Source organism: Dipodomys merriami, unplaced genomic scaffold (genome assembly GCF_024711535.1).
Source record: "Dipodomys merriami isolate MVZ:Mamm:240054 unplaced genomic scaffold, mDipMer1.0.p SCAF_13, whole genome shotgun sequence".
NCBI lineage: Eukaryota > Metazoa > Chordata > Mammalia > Rodentia > Heteromyidae > Dipodomys > Dipodomys merriami.
Window position 1 is genome coordinate 2,761,586 of NW_027202604.1, and position 18,755 is coordinate 2,780,340.

Here is an 18,755-nt window from a genome sequence, read left to right on the forward strand (position 1 = left end):
AGGGCTTGCTATTTACACTAGCATACTGAAGATTAGACTATGACTGTAATTTAGTGGACATTCACACACATACAACTATTCAGCACACTGAATTATGCATTGCAGTACATGTGGCCATTAAGTTTTTACTTTGTTCCCATCAGTCTAAAATCACACACCACTTTTCTCTTTTCATTCTGTGATAAGCCCAAGATACACTTACTAACTATTATTTCTGCAATTAAAGGGAGGAGCTGAGTTTTACAGAATTAAAACTTTTCTTGCTAAGGTCATACAGTAATTAATGAGTCAGGACTCACACTCTCATCTTTGCAGCCCCTGGGCTGAGTCACTATCGCTCAGTGCTTTCCTGTGGGGCTCTAGCAGATCCCCAGTGGGAAGAGTAAACTATGACATGGCAGACTGAGCAAATATGCAAGCCATGCACTGTGAAGGCACAGACGCACTGGATAGCACAGGAAACCCAAGCAAACATGTTTAAATACAAGAGAACTTACAAGGAGAAAAAACTACGGAAAGCCAACTTGCACATTCACAGTTAAGTGTAAAAAAGTTGATAATCTGGCCCTGTCAAAGGCTCTGAAAAGGAAAAGCAATACTGCCCATGTGAAATCAGACTTCTAGCCTGCTTAGGGAAAATATTTACTGTAATTAAATGGTGCAGACACTCCTAAATAAAAAAAAACTTATATAATAGTTATTCCCACAAAGTCACTGCTAATAGGATGCACTACAGAAGTCCAAAAGCAAATTACTGTAAAAAGAAATTCAAGCTCTATGCTGTTTTCACAGAAATAATAATTAATAGTAAAGATCACATTCTAGTAAAAAAGCAAAAACTTATGTGAGCAAACAATCTACCATAACAGTAAGTAGACAGAAAGCAAAGATCATTATCCTTAAACTTAGAGTACTTGAACCATCAAAACAGGCTGTCATAATTTAATGCAGAGGTCTAAAACAACTGGGTAAGAGAAATGCCTATTTTCAAATGAAGCAAATAAAACATTTAGGAAGTCATCTATACTGGAGAGTAATCAGATATTTTAAGCAGCAGACCAAAAGGAAACTAGTGTGAATTTCAATCTGAGTTTAAACACATTACACAGAATAAAGAGCATAAACAAACAGATAAATTTGAATCTAGAATCACTTCAGTTAAAATGGCAGATTACAAAAATGTACAGTATAACTCCATCAGAGAAGGGGAAAGTCAAGCTACTTACAAAGGTACAAAGTTTAAAGTCAGTAGACAAGGAAGGAATACCTTCAAAATATTCCAGTTTAAATTCTGGCCAGTGAGATAATCATCGCAGAGTACATGTGAAATTAAATAAGGAATTTTAGCTAGGGAAGGAGAAAGTTGACCACTCCCAAATAATTCCTGATGAAACTTCTAAAGTACTGTTTAAAAAATCATTTTTAAGCAAACAAAGTGAGTAAACAAAAGTGGCAACAGAGGTAAACATGTAATTTTCCATATTCAGCAGTAAGAGCAATGAAATATTTTTGGACTAAAACTAAATGCTTAAATATCTGAGCTCAATGGAAATCAATCCCAAGTTAAAGGATTCTAAGTTTTTGCTTGCTTTGTAGGAGGGAAGGGGCTCTATCAATAGGTATTAAATGTTAAGCTTTATAAAGGTAGGAGGGTAGCTACTAAGGGGACACGTGATTCTGTGCATAAAACAAGTAAAAAGAATAGAGAAAACACTACAAATTCAGATAGCAGGCAAAACAAAACACACAAAAAGTCAAAAAATAGAGAAAAAGAAGAATGAGCAAAGGAAAAAAAGGGAAACAAAAAGGATATAAACTGATGGCAAAAATCCAAACTTATCAGTAAGTACAGCAAATTTTAAAAGATTAAAACTAGCATATAATAGAGACAATCAAAATGCAAAGCCAGCTATATCCAGTAAAACCCTAATGTATAAACAATAAAAGAGAGGAAAAGGGAAAATATACCTAGGAAATATTTCCTGAGGAAGAACTATTTTATCTGTGCAATTAGCAAACTGAACAGATGTTAAGGAATGGAGTACTTTGTGTGTAAAGAGGGTAATTAACATAGGGATGAAAGTAATTATTAGGAAGATTACTACTCTTAACAGGGATGAACATGGTAATACAAGTACAAAATATAGAAAGCAAGCAGAAGTTAATCTCAGGGGGAAAAATTTCATAGCTTGGGTAAAAGATTGACATCTAAACTAGAAACCCCTTCTACCACCACCACCACAAAAAAAAAAAGAAAAGAAAAGAAAAAAGAGAAAGGAAAGTTTGAGCTGAATCAGGACAATTGGTCCAATAAATAAATATTGATCCCTGTACCCCACTACTTGAGAGCACAACTTGCTTTCAAAACCATGTGGACAAGTATTATAATACAAAGCAACTTTCCACACATAGTTAAAAGCATGCAGACATCAATCATAAAAAAGATAACTAGTGCATTAGGAAACTGAAAACACTATTTAAACATTTACAGATAAAAAATTTAAGTTAGAAAATGGTTAGAACTGGTTAATAATGAAAACATATATTAGGTTGAGGGAGATGCAGAAACACACAGGTAGGAAATACACAGCCAAGCTGAACATGAAACACAGAAATGTTCAAAAATGAAAACAGTAAACTCAAAACATAGAAAACCAAACAAACATATTGCTGGCAGTCTGGAAAGGAAAGGAGAAAACTGGCAGGAGAGAGGCAGGAAGACAGAGACAAGGAGGATCTAAAAGCTCACAAGTCTGAAAGGGGGCAATGTAATATATATTTTCTCAAACAAATTAGAAGAAAGAATTTTAATGTTTTCACCATAAAGAAATTACAAATGTTAGGGAGATAGATGCGTTAATCCTAGTTTGAATATTTCACAGTTTATATCAATATTAAAGCATCATAATATATCACCCTATAAATATGTACAATTTTTATATATCAGTAAAATTCTTTTAAAAGAAGCAAAATCACAGATATGGTACCATTTCAATCAAAAAGGAATGCTATTTTTAAATGTAGCCAATAAACCTGGAAAGTGAGATGAAATCATCAATATTCCAAGAAATACAATCACTAAAATCATTTTAAAAAGAAAGGTTAGAGATACCTAACCACAAAAGAAATTGGCTCAATAGTGGTAAGTTACACAACTCACAACTCTCAGCCATTGAGATGTGTATGGTTTCTACCATACCTACAAGAAATATATAGTCTACCTTAAAATAAATGCTTCAAATATTACAGAATGAAAGTCTCCATGTGATTTTTTCACAATTAAAAAGTATTTTAATAAAAAAGACAAGTGATAGTATAAGACAGGAAACTTTCAATTTTGACCATAGATTTAAAAATGTATGACATAATATGACCAAACTTAATTTACCAATATGCTCTTCCTTTCTTTTATGAAAAGTTTTAATGTGGAAAATCAAGTATGTTTCACTTGTCCAATACTTAAGATCCTTAAGATCTTAAGTCATGTATTTCTTAGTGACATTCTGAGATGTTGTCATTTGGTGATTTCATCACTGAGCATCACTGAATTAAGATAGTTACATCATCACTAGGCAATATAATCTAATATAGCCATAACCATATGTGTGATCCATCACTTTCCAAAATGTGATTGTGCAATGCATGATTGTATATATATCTGAATGTACCATCTATTTTAAATTGGGAAATGTACATACTTCATCATAAAATGTGTACATTTAATCAATGTAAAAACATATTATAATTTAAAAGAAATTATTTTAAAATATACAAATATTTTTTTTCATAAAATTTAACATCAATCCAGGCTTCAAATAATAACCAGAGCAACATAAATTCTCATGGAAGTTTTTCTTGAATGAATGCTTAAGTAACAAAATTCCATTGCAATTCTAGAAAGAAATAATAAAAATAGCTGCACAAATCTGACTGCATTGCACACTTATAATGGCTGAAGTAAATTTTGCATTATTTATATTTTGCTACAATTAAAGAAAATGCACACATAACATGATATTATTGGAACAATTATTTAAATTAAGAATCAGTCATGGTTGACTACACTTATTGCATCTATTCAGTAAGGTATCATGCCTAATGCAAAAAACCACAAAACAATAATTAAGTATGGAGATTAGAAAGGAAAATGTTCACATATGCCATAACTGCTTATGCAAGAAGTCAAAGAATTAGATCTAAACTAGTAGATCTAAAGCATTTATCCATTTGTTGGCTAGAAGATATTTAATACAGATAGAAAAGTGATATTCTCACATATTAGTGTAACACATTAGAAAACTACATTTAAATTTACTCTCTTATTCAAAAAGTGTAAACTTTTTGTAATATAAATAAATTTATAAGGTGAGTAAGAGACATAGAAATGTACATATAAATAAGGATATCTACTTAGTTTATGAATGGGAAGGTCAAGCATTATTAAAAAATAACAATTATCTTCAAATTAGTCTGTAACTAATGAAAACCAAAATAGGAAATAATAAAGAGCTAAAGAGTATCAACACAACTTAGATGAACAAAAACTATGGTAAGGATATATGGCCTCATATCGTCATATTACAAAACTTTAACTACTAATGATCTCTGACATGATATTGGTGTAAGAATTAACAAACCATAAAATCAGGAAACAAATCTGCATAGAGATGGGCTATAGATGTCATTATAAAATGACTAGAAATTAAAACTATTCAATAAAAAGTACAGATTAATAAGAATGCTTGTCTAAAATATACAAGGCCTTAGGTTTGATCCCAAACACTTTCCCTCTTCAAAAAAAAGAAAGCACAAGCCAATTATTTAAAAAAGGACCACATCAGAATCCTATCTCATACCACTTACCCACACATAAAAGCTAAATCCATTGAGATTATAGTTCTAAATATGATGGCAACATATTAAAGTACTTAGAATAAAAGGAATGACACTGACTACGATATATTGTATTCATAAACTGCTTTGTTAAATGGCAACCCCTTTATACAGCTATTTAAAGATGCTTTTTTAAGTATAAGACTGTATCATTATGCTATTAGAGCAGAGAATAGTTTCTTAAACCAAGAAACAAAATTCACAAACCAAAGAATAAATAATACTATATTTAAAAAAACTTAAATGCATCAAAAACATACATAAAAATGAAGAGATAAACCTAGGAATAGGAAAACACATAAACAATACAGTGAGGATAATTATAAAGAAATAGTATCGAAAATACAAAATACCCAAATTAGTAAGAATAGATCAAATTACCCCAACAGAGAACTGCCCAATGGGAATGAGGAGATCAGAAACTCCAAGATGACCAATAAAACTAATAGAAGACACTTTATCATACTAGTAAAAAGGGAAAAGCACATTGAACCATTGAGGAAACCATTTCCACAAGGGACTTGGCTGAATCTGAAACCTTGGTACCTGAAATAAAGAGACCTAAAGACATTCTTTGAACTCAGGGCTGAAATTGCCAAGTATCACTTAGGAAAATGCCAGTTAAGGCTTTCTTCAAATATCAACAACAGCAGCAATCTATGTGCTAAGATGTTTATCACATGCTTTGAATGCTTCTGAACCAACCCTGGACACACATAACAAGACTGAATGATGCTTCTTCCAAGTTGCTAGAAATACACCTTCATGCAAGAGGGCAGCTGTGCCTTTTGCCCTCTCAGTGTTAACTGTGTGTCCTGTCTAGACAGTTTTATACTAAGCAGAAAGGGGTATGTGGCAGGGAAGAGGAAATTGAGCTGAGATGGCTTACTTGGTGCAGTCTTCACAAGCAATGTTCCCAGTGGTCTCCTTGATGGTGCGCTCAGAGACAAAGGCAGGATATTCAGTATCACAAGGCTCCAGGGTCTGTTTCAGTTTCTGGGCTGGAGGAACAACAACAACAAAAGGAAAGGGATGAAGGATGCAATTCACAGGCTCGGTGTTGTGCCCAACAGCCCACAGCAACTCAGAATGCAGTTCTGCTTCTGCTGCTCTGAGATTTTTCTAGGCACAGCATAATGCATTATTTTCTAATTAGTCAAGTGATTTCGTCTGCCAAGCAACTCTATAAGCTATAATTCCTGAAGCAGTTGTGTTGGCTTGATCAGCTATCATTTATGCATCATAAGAATTCTATTTTCTATTTCTCTGGCCTCAGATTCACTTAGGTTTAGCAGCCACACATATGTACATCTGAAGAAATGTACAAAAGCTATGGCGTATTATTTAAGGTGAGACAAAGTTCATGATACAATTGCATGGTTTTATTGTACAAAGAACACTGAAATGTATAATAGTAAAATACATAATGTCTTTGAAGCACAGATCTAAACCAAATCCTACTATTTATGAAGTTCCATGTCCAATAATATCATGTCAATTTCAAAGCACTAAATAATCCTGGTACATGGAGGAGCACATAGTAGGCACACTATAAAGACTTGGTAGTCAATTAAATTATTTTAAACAGTTTATGTCCCGTGAATATGATCCAAAAAAGTCTCAGTTTTCTTATTTGTAGACTATAAGATTAAGAGGTCTTCTCTCAGAAATTGACGTGAGAAGTGAGTGAAACAATATATTTTAGGAATTTGGTCTAGTACCTGAAATGCTAAATAATAATGAGATCCATGACAGAAACAGCATAAGCAGTAGAACACTGCCATCATGACCATAATGATGATGGCTCCTACAGCACAGTGGTTAAGGCTTAAGACAAGTTGGAAAAAAATCCCGCTCTGCTTCGTCTTGCTAGTCCTCAGTTTTCTTACCTGTAAAATGGGCATGTTAGTGGTAACAGGTACACTTTACAGGAAGCCTGCTCACTAATATTTTCCCAATAGAATGCTTGTAGGTTTCCAACATACCAACTTTGTATAAAGTTTATGGACACTGTCTATATAGAAACATATGATTTATGTTTGTAATTCCCAAACAGGAGAGCTGTAAGAAAGCATCGTGTAATTGCAACTTCCGAAGTTACATTCCAGATATCTCTAGTTGAATGTCAGAACCATGCATGGTAAGCTGCCCATCCTGGAATACTGTGGCTTTGAGAGTGCCATCAGTGTGACTGACTGTTGGCTAGCAATTAGGTAATTGTTGGATGATCACTAAAGCATTTATATACGAACATGATTGTTTCTTATGGAAAGGCTCTTTCACTGAGTTCTTTTTACCTGGAGAAAATATTTTGGGGTTGAAATATAATACAGTTTTGCTTAGTGTAGCCAGAGCATGAGTCTTCAAGAATGGGTCAGTTATATTAAGACGAGATGCCTATCATCACCTCAAATGGAATGGCATAAATGGATGAAAGCATGTGCATCTCCTAACAGAGTGACACATAACATCTACACACATGCCATGCACACATATACAGACTGCATAAAATGCCAGATACAGGGCTAAGTAGTAACCACCAGTATGCATTCTGCTACTGCTGTGTGACTTCAGCTGAGTTGTTAGCCTTTCTACTTATTAGTGTCCTCCTTTCCACCCAGTTCATGTGGTTGCATGAGAACCATTTGGAAGTCATGGGCACACTGTGAGTCCTATTTAAATGTAGGCTGTTGCTGCTCCATGACTTTTCTCTTTCCTCCTCTGGCCTTTTCCTAGCCATTTCTTTTTGGGTAGTAATTTCAAGCAGATGGCTGTCTCTCTGATTCCACTGGTTATAAGGACTTAGCAATCAGTACTGTCCAATCCCCAGTACCTGGCAGTACTATTCCTGGGAAGGGCCACCCAGCTAATGATGCTCCCAAATGGTGCTTTACAAGTGAGTGGACATAGAATAAGGATCCTCAGTGGCATGGCAAGTTACCTTCCCCTCAGGTGACAGGTAACATCACCTCCCAGACCCATGTCACAACCCAGAGGAACATCTAGTGGGAATCTCATTTTCCCAGCTCTTACTCTATGTCTCTGTGTTGTGAGGAGGAAATTTTTACCACTTATTTTTATATATTAAAGATGACTTTTACTTTGAAGTGATCTCAAAGTCATGGAAAATCTCATGTAATTTTTAGATTCATGAAATTCTGAAAGAGTTCAGAATTACTGAGCCATTTGTTAAGTTGTCAACACAAAGCCTTTAAATATTATTATTATTATTTTGCTTTTTGAATGAGTATACATCAATGCAAGAGGGTTTCACTGTACTAATTCCCTAGATGGGTACAGTGTACTATGAACGAGTTTGCTCCCTCCATTGTGTTCCTTAGCTGCCATCCTTCCTTCCTTTTTAAAGTTGTTTGGTGGATTTCATTATGCTGTTTTCATATTTATGTATGCACTTTGATCCTCTTCACTCCTCAATACCCTTTCCTTTCCTTTCTCCCTTCCAGCTGATTCCCCCCAGCAGTCCTTCTACATTTAAGTCTCATGACTAGCATCACCTTCATTATTTTGATTCCACATTTGAGCAAGACCCTGTGATACTTGACTTTTTGAGCTTGTTATATCTTGTTCCACATAAAGTCTAGTTCCATCTATTTTTGTGTAAATGGCATAACTGTATTTCTCATTATGGCTGTGTTAATATTCCATGGTATACACCATGCTTTTTAAAACCCATTAATCTGTTGGGTACCTCAATTTCTTTTATTTGCTTTTCTGTCTTTTTATCTTGAGGAGATGAAATTAAAACCTCATTGGATCTGGCTACAATTTGATAACATTTTCTCAGTTGTTATTCTTTTAATTTTTTTTCTTTTTGGCGGTTGTGGGGCTTGAACTCTGGGCCTGGGCGCTGTCCAGTTGTTATTCTTTTAATCTCTTTTTATGGAGAACAATTCTGATTTTGAATTTAAGAAGTTCCCTTTTAGCTAGGTGACAGTAGCTCATGCCTGTAATCCTAGCTACTCAGGAGGCTGAGATATGAGGATCACAGTTCAAAGTCAGCCCGGGCAGGAAAGACTGTGAGATTCTTATCTCCAATAAACCACTCAGAAAACTGGAAGTGGTGTTGTGGCTCAAGTGGTAGAGCTCTAGCCTTGAGCTGAAGGGACAGGGCCCAGGCTCAGAGTTCAAGGTCTACAAACGACAAAAAACAAATTATAAAAAAAGTTCCCTTTTATCTTTAAAGAACTTTGAATTTCAAAAAAATGAGTTAAAGTGAAATAAAGGTTAACCACACAAAGTCATAGATTATTAGTATATATGCCATATGCAAATAGCATATAAAATCTATACATGGAAGAAGCTATGTTATGGAATTTCTCTGTGCCAGATGCTGTTGTGCTTTACATGTATTAACTTATGCAATAATAAAATATGAGATTAAAAAATAAACTGAGGTAGGAACAATTTTGATCTCTGCCTGCAGACAGTTCAGTGGAGGCAAGAGGATGGGAATAAACAATTTACCCAGGGAGGCAAAGAGAAAATTTAAACTGGAGCTATTTGTCTGTAGCACATATGTTTCTCTGCTTTGTGGAGTTGAGCCAATGAAAGGAAGAAAGAAAATGTCTTTGGGGCAAACAGTGAGGCAGTACACACACACACACACACACACACACACACACACACACACACACACACACACACACACACACACACACACACACACACACACACACACACACACACACACACACACACACACACACACACACACACTCACATACACATGATTTAAATAAGCCCAATAATTTCACCATCTCTAATTCTAATTGCCTGGGCCCAGCTTCAGTGGAATGAGTCCAACCCTTCCTATGGCAAAACTCATTTGGCCATGATACTTTCTGGAAATGAAATGCTTTTCCTTTGACAATTGTATGGTTCCCTGGTTGATGTGGTGATAAACGTTGAGTCTATTTGCAGCATGACTACAGATTGGCTGGAAGTTATTTGATGTGCTTTTGGGGAAATGTACAAATTATATAAAACCATGGCCACATTGGATCTAAATAACATGGACCTTTCTTTATCTACAGTGCTACAGAAAACACCCTACATATTTTCCAGGCACTACTGTTATCTGTGGAACTTCAAACCAATAGCCAAATTTGACACCAGTCTGTTGGGGTTATTTAATTCTGGGCATTGAAAACTCATAGTCGTACAAAAGTACAGACATATAATATGGTGCTCTGCTAGGGCAGTTCCTTCTGTTTCCAAAAAGAACTGAAAGTTAAACATCAGATTGCCCTATGTCTCATAGGGAGTGATACATCATGTACTTTTCTTTTGTTTTTCCAGTGCTGGGAATTGAACCTGAGATCTTTTTCATGCGATATGTGTTCTACCAGTAAGCTATGCCTTCAGTCCACCACCATTATTATTTAGGCAACAAACAACCAAAACCTTTGTAGCCAATGCTCTCTAAGCACTTGCTACATACTGAACACAGTACCAGGTCATTTGTATGAATGAATCCTCATCAGTACATGGTGAGTGAGGCTCTGCTATTCCTTGTTACATATAAAGAAACAAAATCTCAGTGAACTTAAGATGCTTTGCCCAAAGTCACACTGCTGTGAGTGGTACAGTCCAGATGTGAACAGTCTTTACTGTCACACCACTCTGCTTCCTTCCCTGGTGATAGTGGATATCTAAAGCTGAGGTCACCATGACCTGCTACTCACTGTGAAGCATCCAATAGAGCATCCACACAATTGAATTTCTTTAATTTTCCCTTAGCAACAAATGTCCCTAATGAGAATTACTGACTTGGGTTCACTGCAATTATGTGCAGACAATTGGGAGTGAATAGATTTGCCATTTGAAAAGCCTTCCTCTTTTTTTTTTGTCTCTGTGAATGCATTTCCATTCATGACTGGGTGCCAGCAAGCTCCCATTCCCTTTGTGCAACTTCACAAAATGATACCTTTGTGATAATCAAGCAGAAATGGGCTTCCACAGTCCCCTTCATTAAGGAAACAAAGCAGATAAACAGTGTAATTATGGATTCCATTTTTAGCTGAAACAAAGATGTATGTCTCCGTTCAGGGTTTTTATCTAGCGAGGGAATGGTAGACTTAAGATGAAGAGATCTTGCAAATGAATATGGTGTTGAAACTTTTTCCATCTTACACTGGTTTATGATTTATGTTTCCTTTAAATAAGACATCAGTGGATAAGTTAACTTGCCTCCATGTATCCTATTCATCTATCCTATTCCTGCTCAGTAGATGACTACAGGTCTGAATGATAGTCCTAGTATAGCATCCAGCTCAACATCTAGGTACAAAAAAAGGAAATCAATATCCTGGTGGAAGGCATATTTTGGTTTAGGTCTGAGTCATTATCCATCCACTACACATACCAGATAGCTATCATCTATGAATCTAAGCATCCACCTATCTGTATAGCTTATAATTTATGACTAGCTTTCTCTGAAGTGCCTATCAATGTCCACTTTTCTGGTATGTTGAAGGGTTTGATAATAATTTCAACAGGATTACCAGTTTTCGGGAAATGCCAAACCATTCTATATTGAGATACCACATGGCAGCAATGTAGTTATTGGACAAGGGCATTTTATATTCTTTAGGAAGAAATTCTCACAGTATGGCAGTAGAGTGAGGTGGCCTTTGGAATTATCCATTAGGAAGCTACTAAGACCCTTGTGATAGAAAACAGAATTAAAGCATCTCAATACTCCTTTTCAACAACTAAAATTTAGACAAATGTTGGACTAGCTATGGTGGGGTGAGAATCATCCAAAATGCATCTAGAATTCATACAAAGACTATATCCTTCTTATTCCTCACCCTCTGCCCTGCTAGTCCATACAATGACTTCTCAGCAGTAGCATTACTGATATTTTGTTTTGGGGTCTGTTTTGTGGATTGCAGTATATTTAACAGAATCTCTAGCCTCTACTCACTTGCCAGTAGCAAGTTATAAAACAAAAAAATGTTTCCAGATATTGCAGAGATTCTTGGAAGGCAGAATTGATGGCTCCCTGTTGAAAATCACTGACTTAGGCAAAGATCACAATGACTTAAATCCCACAAAACTAAAAAAATAAGCATTGAATCTAAGATCAAAACAAAGAGTATGAGATGATGTCTAAGGTGCCCCCCCTGCAAAAAAAAAAACACCTCAAATAAAACAGTTCAAGGTGAGTATTTTGTCCACACCCTAAACTTTGATGGAGGCTAGATTTAAAGGTGATGAACCAGGAGTGGAAAATTGGGAGAGGAGGGGATTGTGTGTGTGTGCGTGTGTGCGTGTGTGCGTGTGTGTGTGTGTGTGTGTGTGTGTGTGTGTGTGTGTGTGTGCGTGTGTGTGTGACAGAGAGTACTAGACCTTGAATGGAACTGATGTGCTACCTCTTGAGCCACACTTCTGACATTTCACTCTTTAGAGATAGGTGTCTCTTGGATTTCTCTGCCTGGGCTGTCTTTGAACTTCAATCCTCAGATCTCAGTCTCCTGAGTAGTTAAGATTATAAGCATAAACTCCAAGTATCTGGCTGAAAGTTATAATTTGAATATGAAATGTCTGCCACAAGTTCATGTGTTAAATGCTTGCAGCCAGACTGGTGGCACTACTTTTGGAAGTGATGGAAATTTTCAGAGATGATAATTTTTGACTAAGACACCTGGCTATTTCTTAGTGTACTCAGGGCTGAGGAACAATAAGCTAGTTGTCTTCAGTGCTGTGCTGGTCAGTCTTTTTGTCATGGTGACCCAGTATTTGAGAGAAACAATTTAAAAGAAGGAATGATTTACTTGGTTCACATTCAGAGGTTTTATTCCATAGTTAGTTGGCTCCATTACATTGGAGCTAAAGTGAGGACAGCATGGTAGCAAGAACATGTGTGGGAGGAGACTGTTCATCTTACAACAGAGGAACAGGAAAGGCCAGAGACAAAGTACAGTCCCGAAGAAACCCCACAGTGAACCATTTTCTCCTGATGAGCCCTACCTCTGTACTCACCTTCATAACCAGAGGACTTGCACATTTTATCTTTCACAAGCACATTATGTCTATTGTTACCACCACTGATAAATGAGGAAAACAAAGTCCAGAGAGACAAGTGATCATGCTCAGGACTTCCCAGTTAGCCAAAGGTGGAAGAGGGGTGTTCAAATCCAGAACAATCATTCACAGGCAGAACAGCTACCCTGGCTTCTGAGTGATCATAGTGTTATTTGGAATATGTGGGGATTTGTCAATGGTAATATAGAGAGCTGTCATAACCATTCCTTTGACCACTATTAATGCATTTCTTCCTTGTAATCTCATTTGCCTTTTTAAATTTAGCCTGTTTATGTAAAATATTGGAAAAGTTAGTCCTATAAAAATGAAAAAATAACAATTACCTATGTAATAGATTCCTTCTCATTTCGTTTGCAAACTATGCGCAATTTTGAATCAAAGTAGATTTATACTACAGTAAAATTTCTTTTCATGATAGTTTTTCCCTAATTCTTCCTTTGATCTCTGTCTCCTGGCCCTCTGTTTACCTAACTAATTGAGAATCTTACTTAGCTCCACATTTTCCTTCCCCCTCCTCCCATTAGAGAGATTTTTTTGGTACATTGTATAATTTTATATTTTAGGTTTTATTACTTGATTTTGTGGGGGATTTTTTGAGGGGGTGATAGCACTCAACACCTGGCTTCTGATTCAGCCTTCCAGTTAGCTGTGACTACAGATAGATAATACTCCAGCCAGCCACATGAGAATATTTTTCAATGTCATTAAAAAGTCTGCAGAGACAGGGGAGTAGTGCACACTTATAATCCAGATACGGAGGCAGGAGGATGAAGAGTTCAAAACCACACTGGGGTAGTGTTCTAGGTCAGCCTGGGGTAAACAGCATGATCTTGTCTAAAACAAACAAAAACATAAAATCCCTTGCAGAAATAACATACTTTACATTCTATAGATGGGTTGTAATTTTAAGATTTCCTATTGGTCGACACTTAGAATTGTCATTATTTGCAATCATAAATTCCCTAATGATAATTATCATACCCATACCCAGTTTTGATCTCATCTCAGCTAATTCCCTTAGGCTAAATTTCTAAAAGTGGGACTCTGGGTACTTACTGTCATTCAAAATTGATACTGACCCAGCAAGGAGGGGCTAGAGACAATAATGGTCATGTGTTGCCCAAGAATGACTTGTATGCATATTTAAGAAACAGAGATTAAGTCCCTATATGCAGAAAGCCAAATTAAGTGCTGTAACATTCTGTATAGTGAAATTCCAGTTTCATGTAAAACAAGTAAACAATCAGCCACTATAATGTTAAGAAACATCTGGGACCATGGGTGAAAAGATGGAAGGAAGAGCAACTAGGAAGCATTGTATGTTTCCTGAGTTACTGTTAGAATTCTTGTAACTTGGTATCAAAAGGAGGAAAGGAAATTCCAGGATAAAATATACCTTGCTCCTGGGTGAATGCTGATACATTACTTATTGATCTCATTTTAAAAAATGATATGCTACTAAACTGCAAATCTCAAGCATTCCAGGTTAACAAAATGAACGCAAATGAGTATACACACAAAGAAAAGAAAGAAACTGAGTGTATTTGAAAAAAAAATAGTAGTTGACTGAGCAAGTGTGGGAAAGACCACTGGGAGACAGTGCTTATTAGGAGTGTGTTAGTTTCAAAGGTAATCATCATTGTCAGGGTTATCACTGTCATCACCATTATCAGGAATTAACTAGAGTTGACATCTAATGTGCCAGTTTCTGGTGAGCCTATAACACAATGTATTCTCTCATTGCCCACACCTATACTCTCTAAGGGATATACTTCTTCTCATCATGAAGAAACTAAGCTGAGGTAAGATATTGTGAAAGTCTAGCCTCTAAGCCAGACTCAAATACATACTGACCTAATTCCATTACTTGTGGATATAAGAAGTCTCTATTAACTACTGCTCAAATCACTGGAAGCTTTTGATTTATATTTTCATGAGTATTGTGAGAACAGGAAAAGTTGTTATTTATTCATTCAGGATTGCTTCCCAGCTTTCTGAAGAATTTATCTGGGCCCCATAGGGCCCCAAAAACTTAGTTAAGAAAATCAGGTCAAAGTGTACACTCAATAGGGCAGAATAAAGCTGGTGGAATTTTGTTTCAGACTGGATGGCATAACACTCAGCACAACAGACAGCTTTTTGCTGACAGAGCTGGAAAGTCATCAAGTTGTCCTGCATAGTTTTCTGCAAGCCAGCACATCCCTGATGAAAAATAGGCAGTGAACCCTGGGTTTATCACTCTGGGGGAAAAGACACCAGTTACTGCTTACCTTTAGCTGTCATATCAGAGTGCCACCAACTGCAGAGGTTAAATTCCACCAGGAACCTAAACAGATGGTGCAAAAGCCCAGCGTTACTTGGTCATCCACCTCCTAGCTAGAACAGTGACATTCTGTGTTGTCTGGTGCTGCTCACCTCATTTGCAAAAATAACATCACACTTTGGAGACCTCAACACGGCTCGTTGTGTTCCCACTGAGTTTCCACCAGACGTTATCTTACTGAGTAAAAGGCTGTTTTACCGTCAATGCTGGGCTAAACCCCAAGTCAAGCTCACCTAGACTCAAGGACTCCTCGTTGAGAAATATCCTGTGGTTTGTGCAGAAATCATTTTCTAGTTGTTATTAACTTGTCATTTGCTCTTAATACCATCTAGTATGATTTTACAATAAACAAGGACATTTCTAAAGGGATTCGTCCTGCCTCAGCTCAGAAATACAAATGGAATGTTCTTCTCTTCCTAGACCACAGTCTATAGTAACAAAGGATGCTTATAAAATGCATGCTGCAAGTTCAACTTGATAAAGCCTTGTGTGTAAGAGGAATGGGAGACAAATTTCTTTTTATGAAATGGTAACCCAGTCTGATTTCAGAAAAATCAAAATTTACTAATTTGCTACTAAAAGACATAAAATAATATAAAACATCCTTCAAATGACATAGACATAGGCCCAAATTTATTCATTCATTTTTCAGGTCCAGGTCAACTTGGTTAAACTAATATAGGTTCCATTAAATGGCAAGAATCTGCCCTTAATTCAAAGAATTGGAGTCTTGGAGGGGAAGAGAGAGTTTTGTGCAACTAATCAATCTGGTCCACATGCTTGTCCATTGGAAATATCTGCTTTCCTGTAACCCAGTTTTGCTGTAACGTGTCCAGTATCTGCTCTGGAAGTCAAGCCTTTCATCTTTGTGACACTTCAAGTCTGACATAAGTCACAGAAGCATCCAACATCTTCCAAGGAGGACCAGAATTTGACAAGGTAAACAATTAAATCGCACCTGGGAAAAGTCCCCAGCCTTCTCTGGCTCCCTTGTGAGCAAGCCCCCTCCCCCGCCCCTGCACTGAGCTGAGACACCCCAAGTAGCTGTGGACAGCATGGCAGTGTGTTCTGACCACAGCCCACCCAAGCTGCATTAAAAACATCCAGACATCCATGTTAAATTTAACAGTAACCACAATAAATAAATTCGGATTGTATATTGCAAGCTGTTAGTCTGCTAAACAGTGACATAAGGGCATAGGAGTGATCCTGAATAACAACAAAAGATATATTTTTTTTTTGGCCTTCATTATTTTGAGATGTTCAGTGAGTTTACCTCAGAGTATTATAAAATGTAATGGTTATTGAATGCATGGAACCAATCGCCCAATTCACATCAGAATACAAAAAGAAAAACAATACTACATAAAAATAAAAACCCAGAGGACTGTACTTACAAGACAAGTTCTGTCATTATCCACTTCACTGCAGAAAGGAAGGCATTATAAGGCTGGAGGGAAGAATTCAATCCATTACAAACAATGTATCACACAAAAACTTTGCAGTCTGACTTAAGGCTTTACATTAAGACAATGTTATTCTTCTAGAGAGATTGATATCAGGTTAAAAAACAGAGACTCTCTAGCTAAAGGAAGAAAATGGTTGGATACTGTATCCCAAAACTAACATTTTAAAACTTTGAACTCTCCTGTAGTGAGATGTGATTTACTAGTAAAATAAACATGCTCTAATACAAGGGTTATCACTGGGAGGAAGAAGGAAGTTCAACAAACAATGCTTAAACCTTTAGCCTCTAGGGGCTAATATTTCACAGCCTAATGCTCAGGGGCTGGAATCAAATAACTAATTTCAAATGATAATTCACAGAGCTCCTTTTTGGAAAGGTGATTCTGTGTTCTCTATCACTGTGTGTCATTCATAGGAATAAGCACAAATGCCATATACTTGATTTTTAATGCCTCCCATGAATTATGTAGGATTTGAGCTAGTTTTTCTTACACTTACATACTGGACTTAAAAAAAATGATAACCATATAAACATGTGATTTTTTTCTCCTTGCAGAAATCTATAAAAGAAGGCATTGACAGCTTAATCTTTATTTCAGAATATTTTAATTAAAAAAAGAGAAGTCAGATTGTTTACTCTGTGATATTTCCTATGTGGATAATTCAATTTCCTGAATTCTGGAAAATACCAGCTCTCCCCCTCAGTTGGCTCTTTGTACCTAGGTATGCCAGATATGTAAGTAGTAGGTGGACTGGGGGGAACAGGCAAAGACACTGGCAAACTCTGGGCTCCAGATGTCAGGTCCAGAAAAATCTCAGAACCTTTTGTGGCTGTGTTTAGGTGTCACAGACTTGAAAAGCCTGCCAAACTCTGGTTTCTGAGGCAATGCTACTTAGTCCTACTCCATGAACATTTTAATTGTAAGAACTAGAACTGGGAAGGGGGAATTCATCCAGTTGTAAATAACACAAGGACAAACCTAGATTCCCTTAGCCATTCTATTTGGGGCCAGAAAGTAAATGAGCAGGAACAACAAAAACAACAACAAAAAAATATCGGGGGGTTAGAGTACCCATTAGCCCACACAGATTTCTGACTTCTAATATCTCTCGCTCTGATTGAACTATTTCAACATCTTTCTCTGAATCAGAGGGCTCTTGGGCCCCGAGGATTAGGGCCAAATAAGCATGTGAACTTCCAACTATTTTTTTAAACAAATGCATTATTGCAGAATCATGGTTTTGTCATTTTAACTTCAAAAAATCTTATTTTCTTTCAAGAACACCCAGGTGATCATACCACAGGACCGTGTCCCTTAGGTACATAGCCTGAGGCAGAGCTAAGAGGATTAAAAGATGAATAAAGAAGTCAAGAAGCTTTAGAGGCTTGGCATAGAGGCAGTTCATCCTGAGGCCAGGGGAAAAGATGCTCCCCCCCCCCATGCCTTCTCAATATATGCTAAATAAAGAGAGATTATGTAAATATGAGATATGAGATTAAAAATTTATATTCACATTGTCACTCAGAAGAATAAAGCCATTGAGCTTTTAAGCCAAATAGTGAAAATTTATCTTGGGAACATTTTAAAGTCTGGAAACATTCCTGCTAAGATTAGAGAAAGACACCATCACAGTAAAAACTGGTATTTTTTCAAAACATCCGGCTCTTTTTTGCCTCAGAAAATTTCCAGCTCTGAACCTCTCTTGCTCTCCCATAATAGTAAAATCAAATTAAATACTTGCTTTTTAAAGCATCTCCTTGTAAGGCCTCTCAGAAGATAAAAGGTGTATATATTTGGAAACCAAAAATGACTTTTAAAATCTTGTTTTTAAACCAAATTTTAGGCTAAGTTTTGGCATTTATAAAATCTTAACCCTGCAGGGGTTATATTTAGACATACATGTGGATTATATAAAAGCATATCTTTTTTTTTCTTTCTGTGTTTTAGGTAACTGGTGGTTAAAGTGACAATGTTAGCACTTTGTAAATGACAATTTAAAA

General features: G+C 36.4%; 1 protein-coding gene across 2 annotated transcripts in view; it reads right to left on the reverse strand.

Annotated features, from left to right (window-relative positions):
• Positions 1–18,755, reverse strand: part of Cacna2d3 (calcium voltage-gated channel auxiliary subunit alpha2delta 3) — a 940,778-nt gene that overhangs the window by 46,531 nt on the left and 875,492 nt on the right. For both annotated transcript variants that reach the window (XM_070018501.1, XM_070018499.1), the window contains 3 exons: positions 16,684–16,736; positions 15,234–15,289; positions 5,783–5,894 (listed from right to left, as the gene is read on the reverse strand). In XM_070018501.1, the coding sequence (XP_069874602.1) occupies positions 5,783–5,894; positions 15,234–15,289; positions 16,684–16,736 (221 nt within the window). The remainder of the gene's footprint in view (positions 1–5,782; positions 5,895–15,233; positions 15,290–16,683; positions 16,737–18,755) is intronic.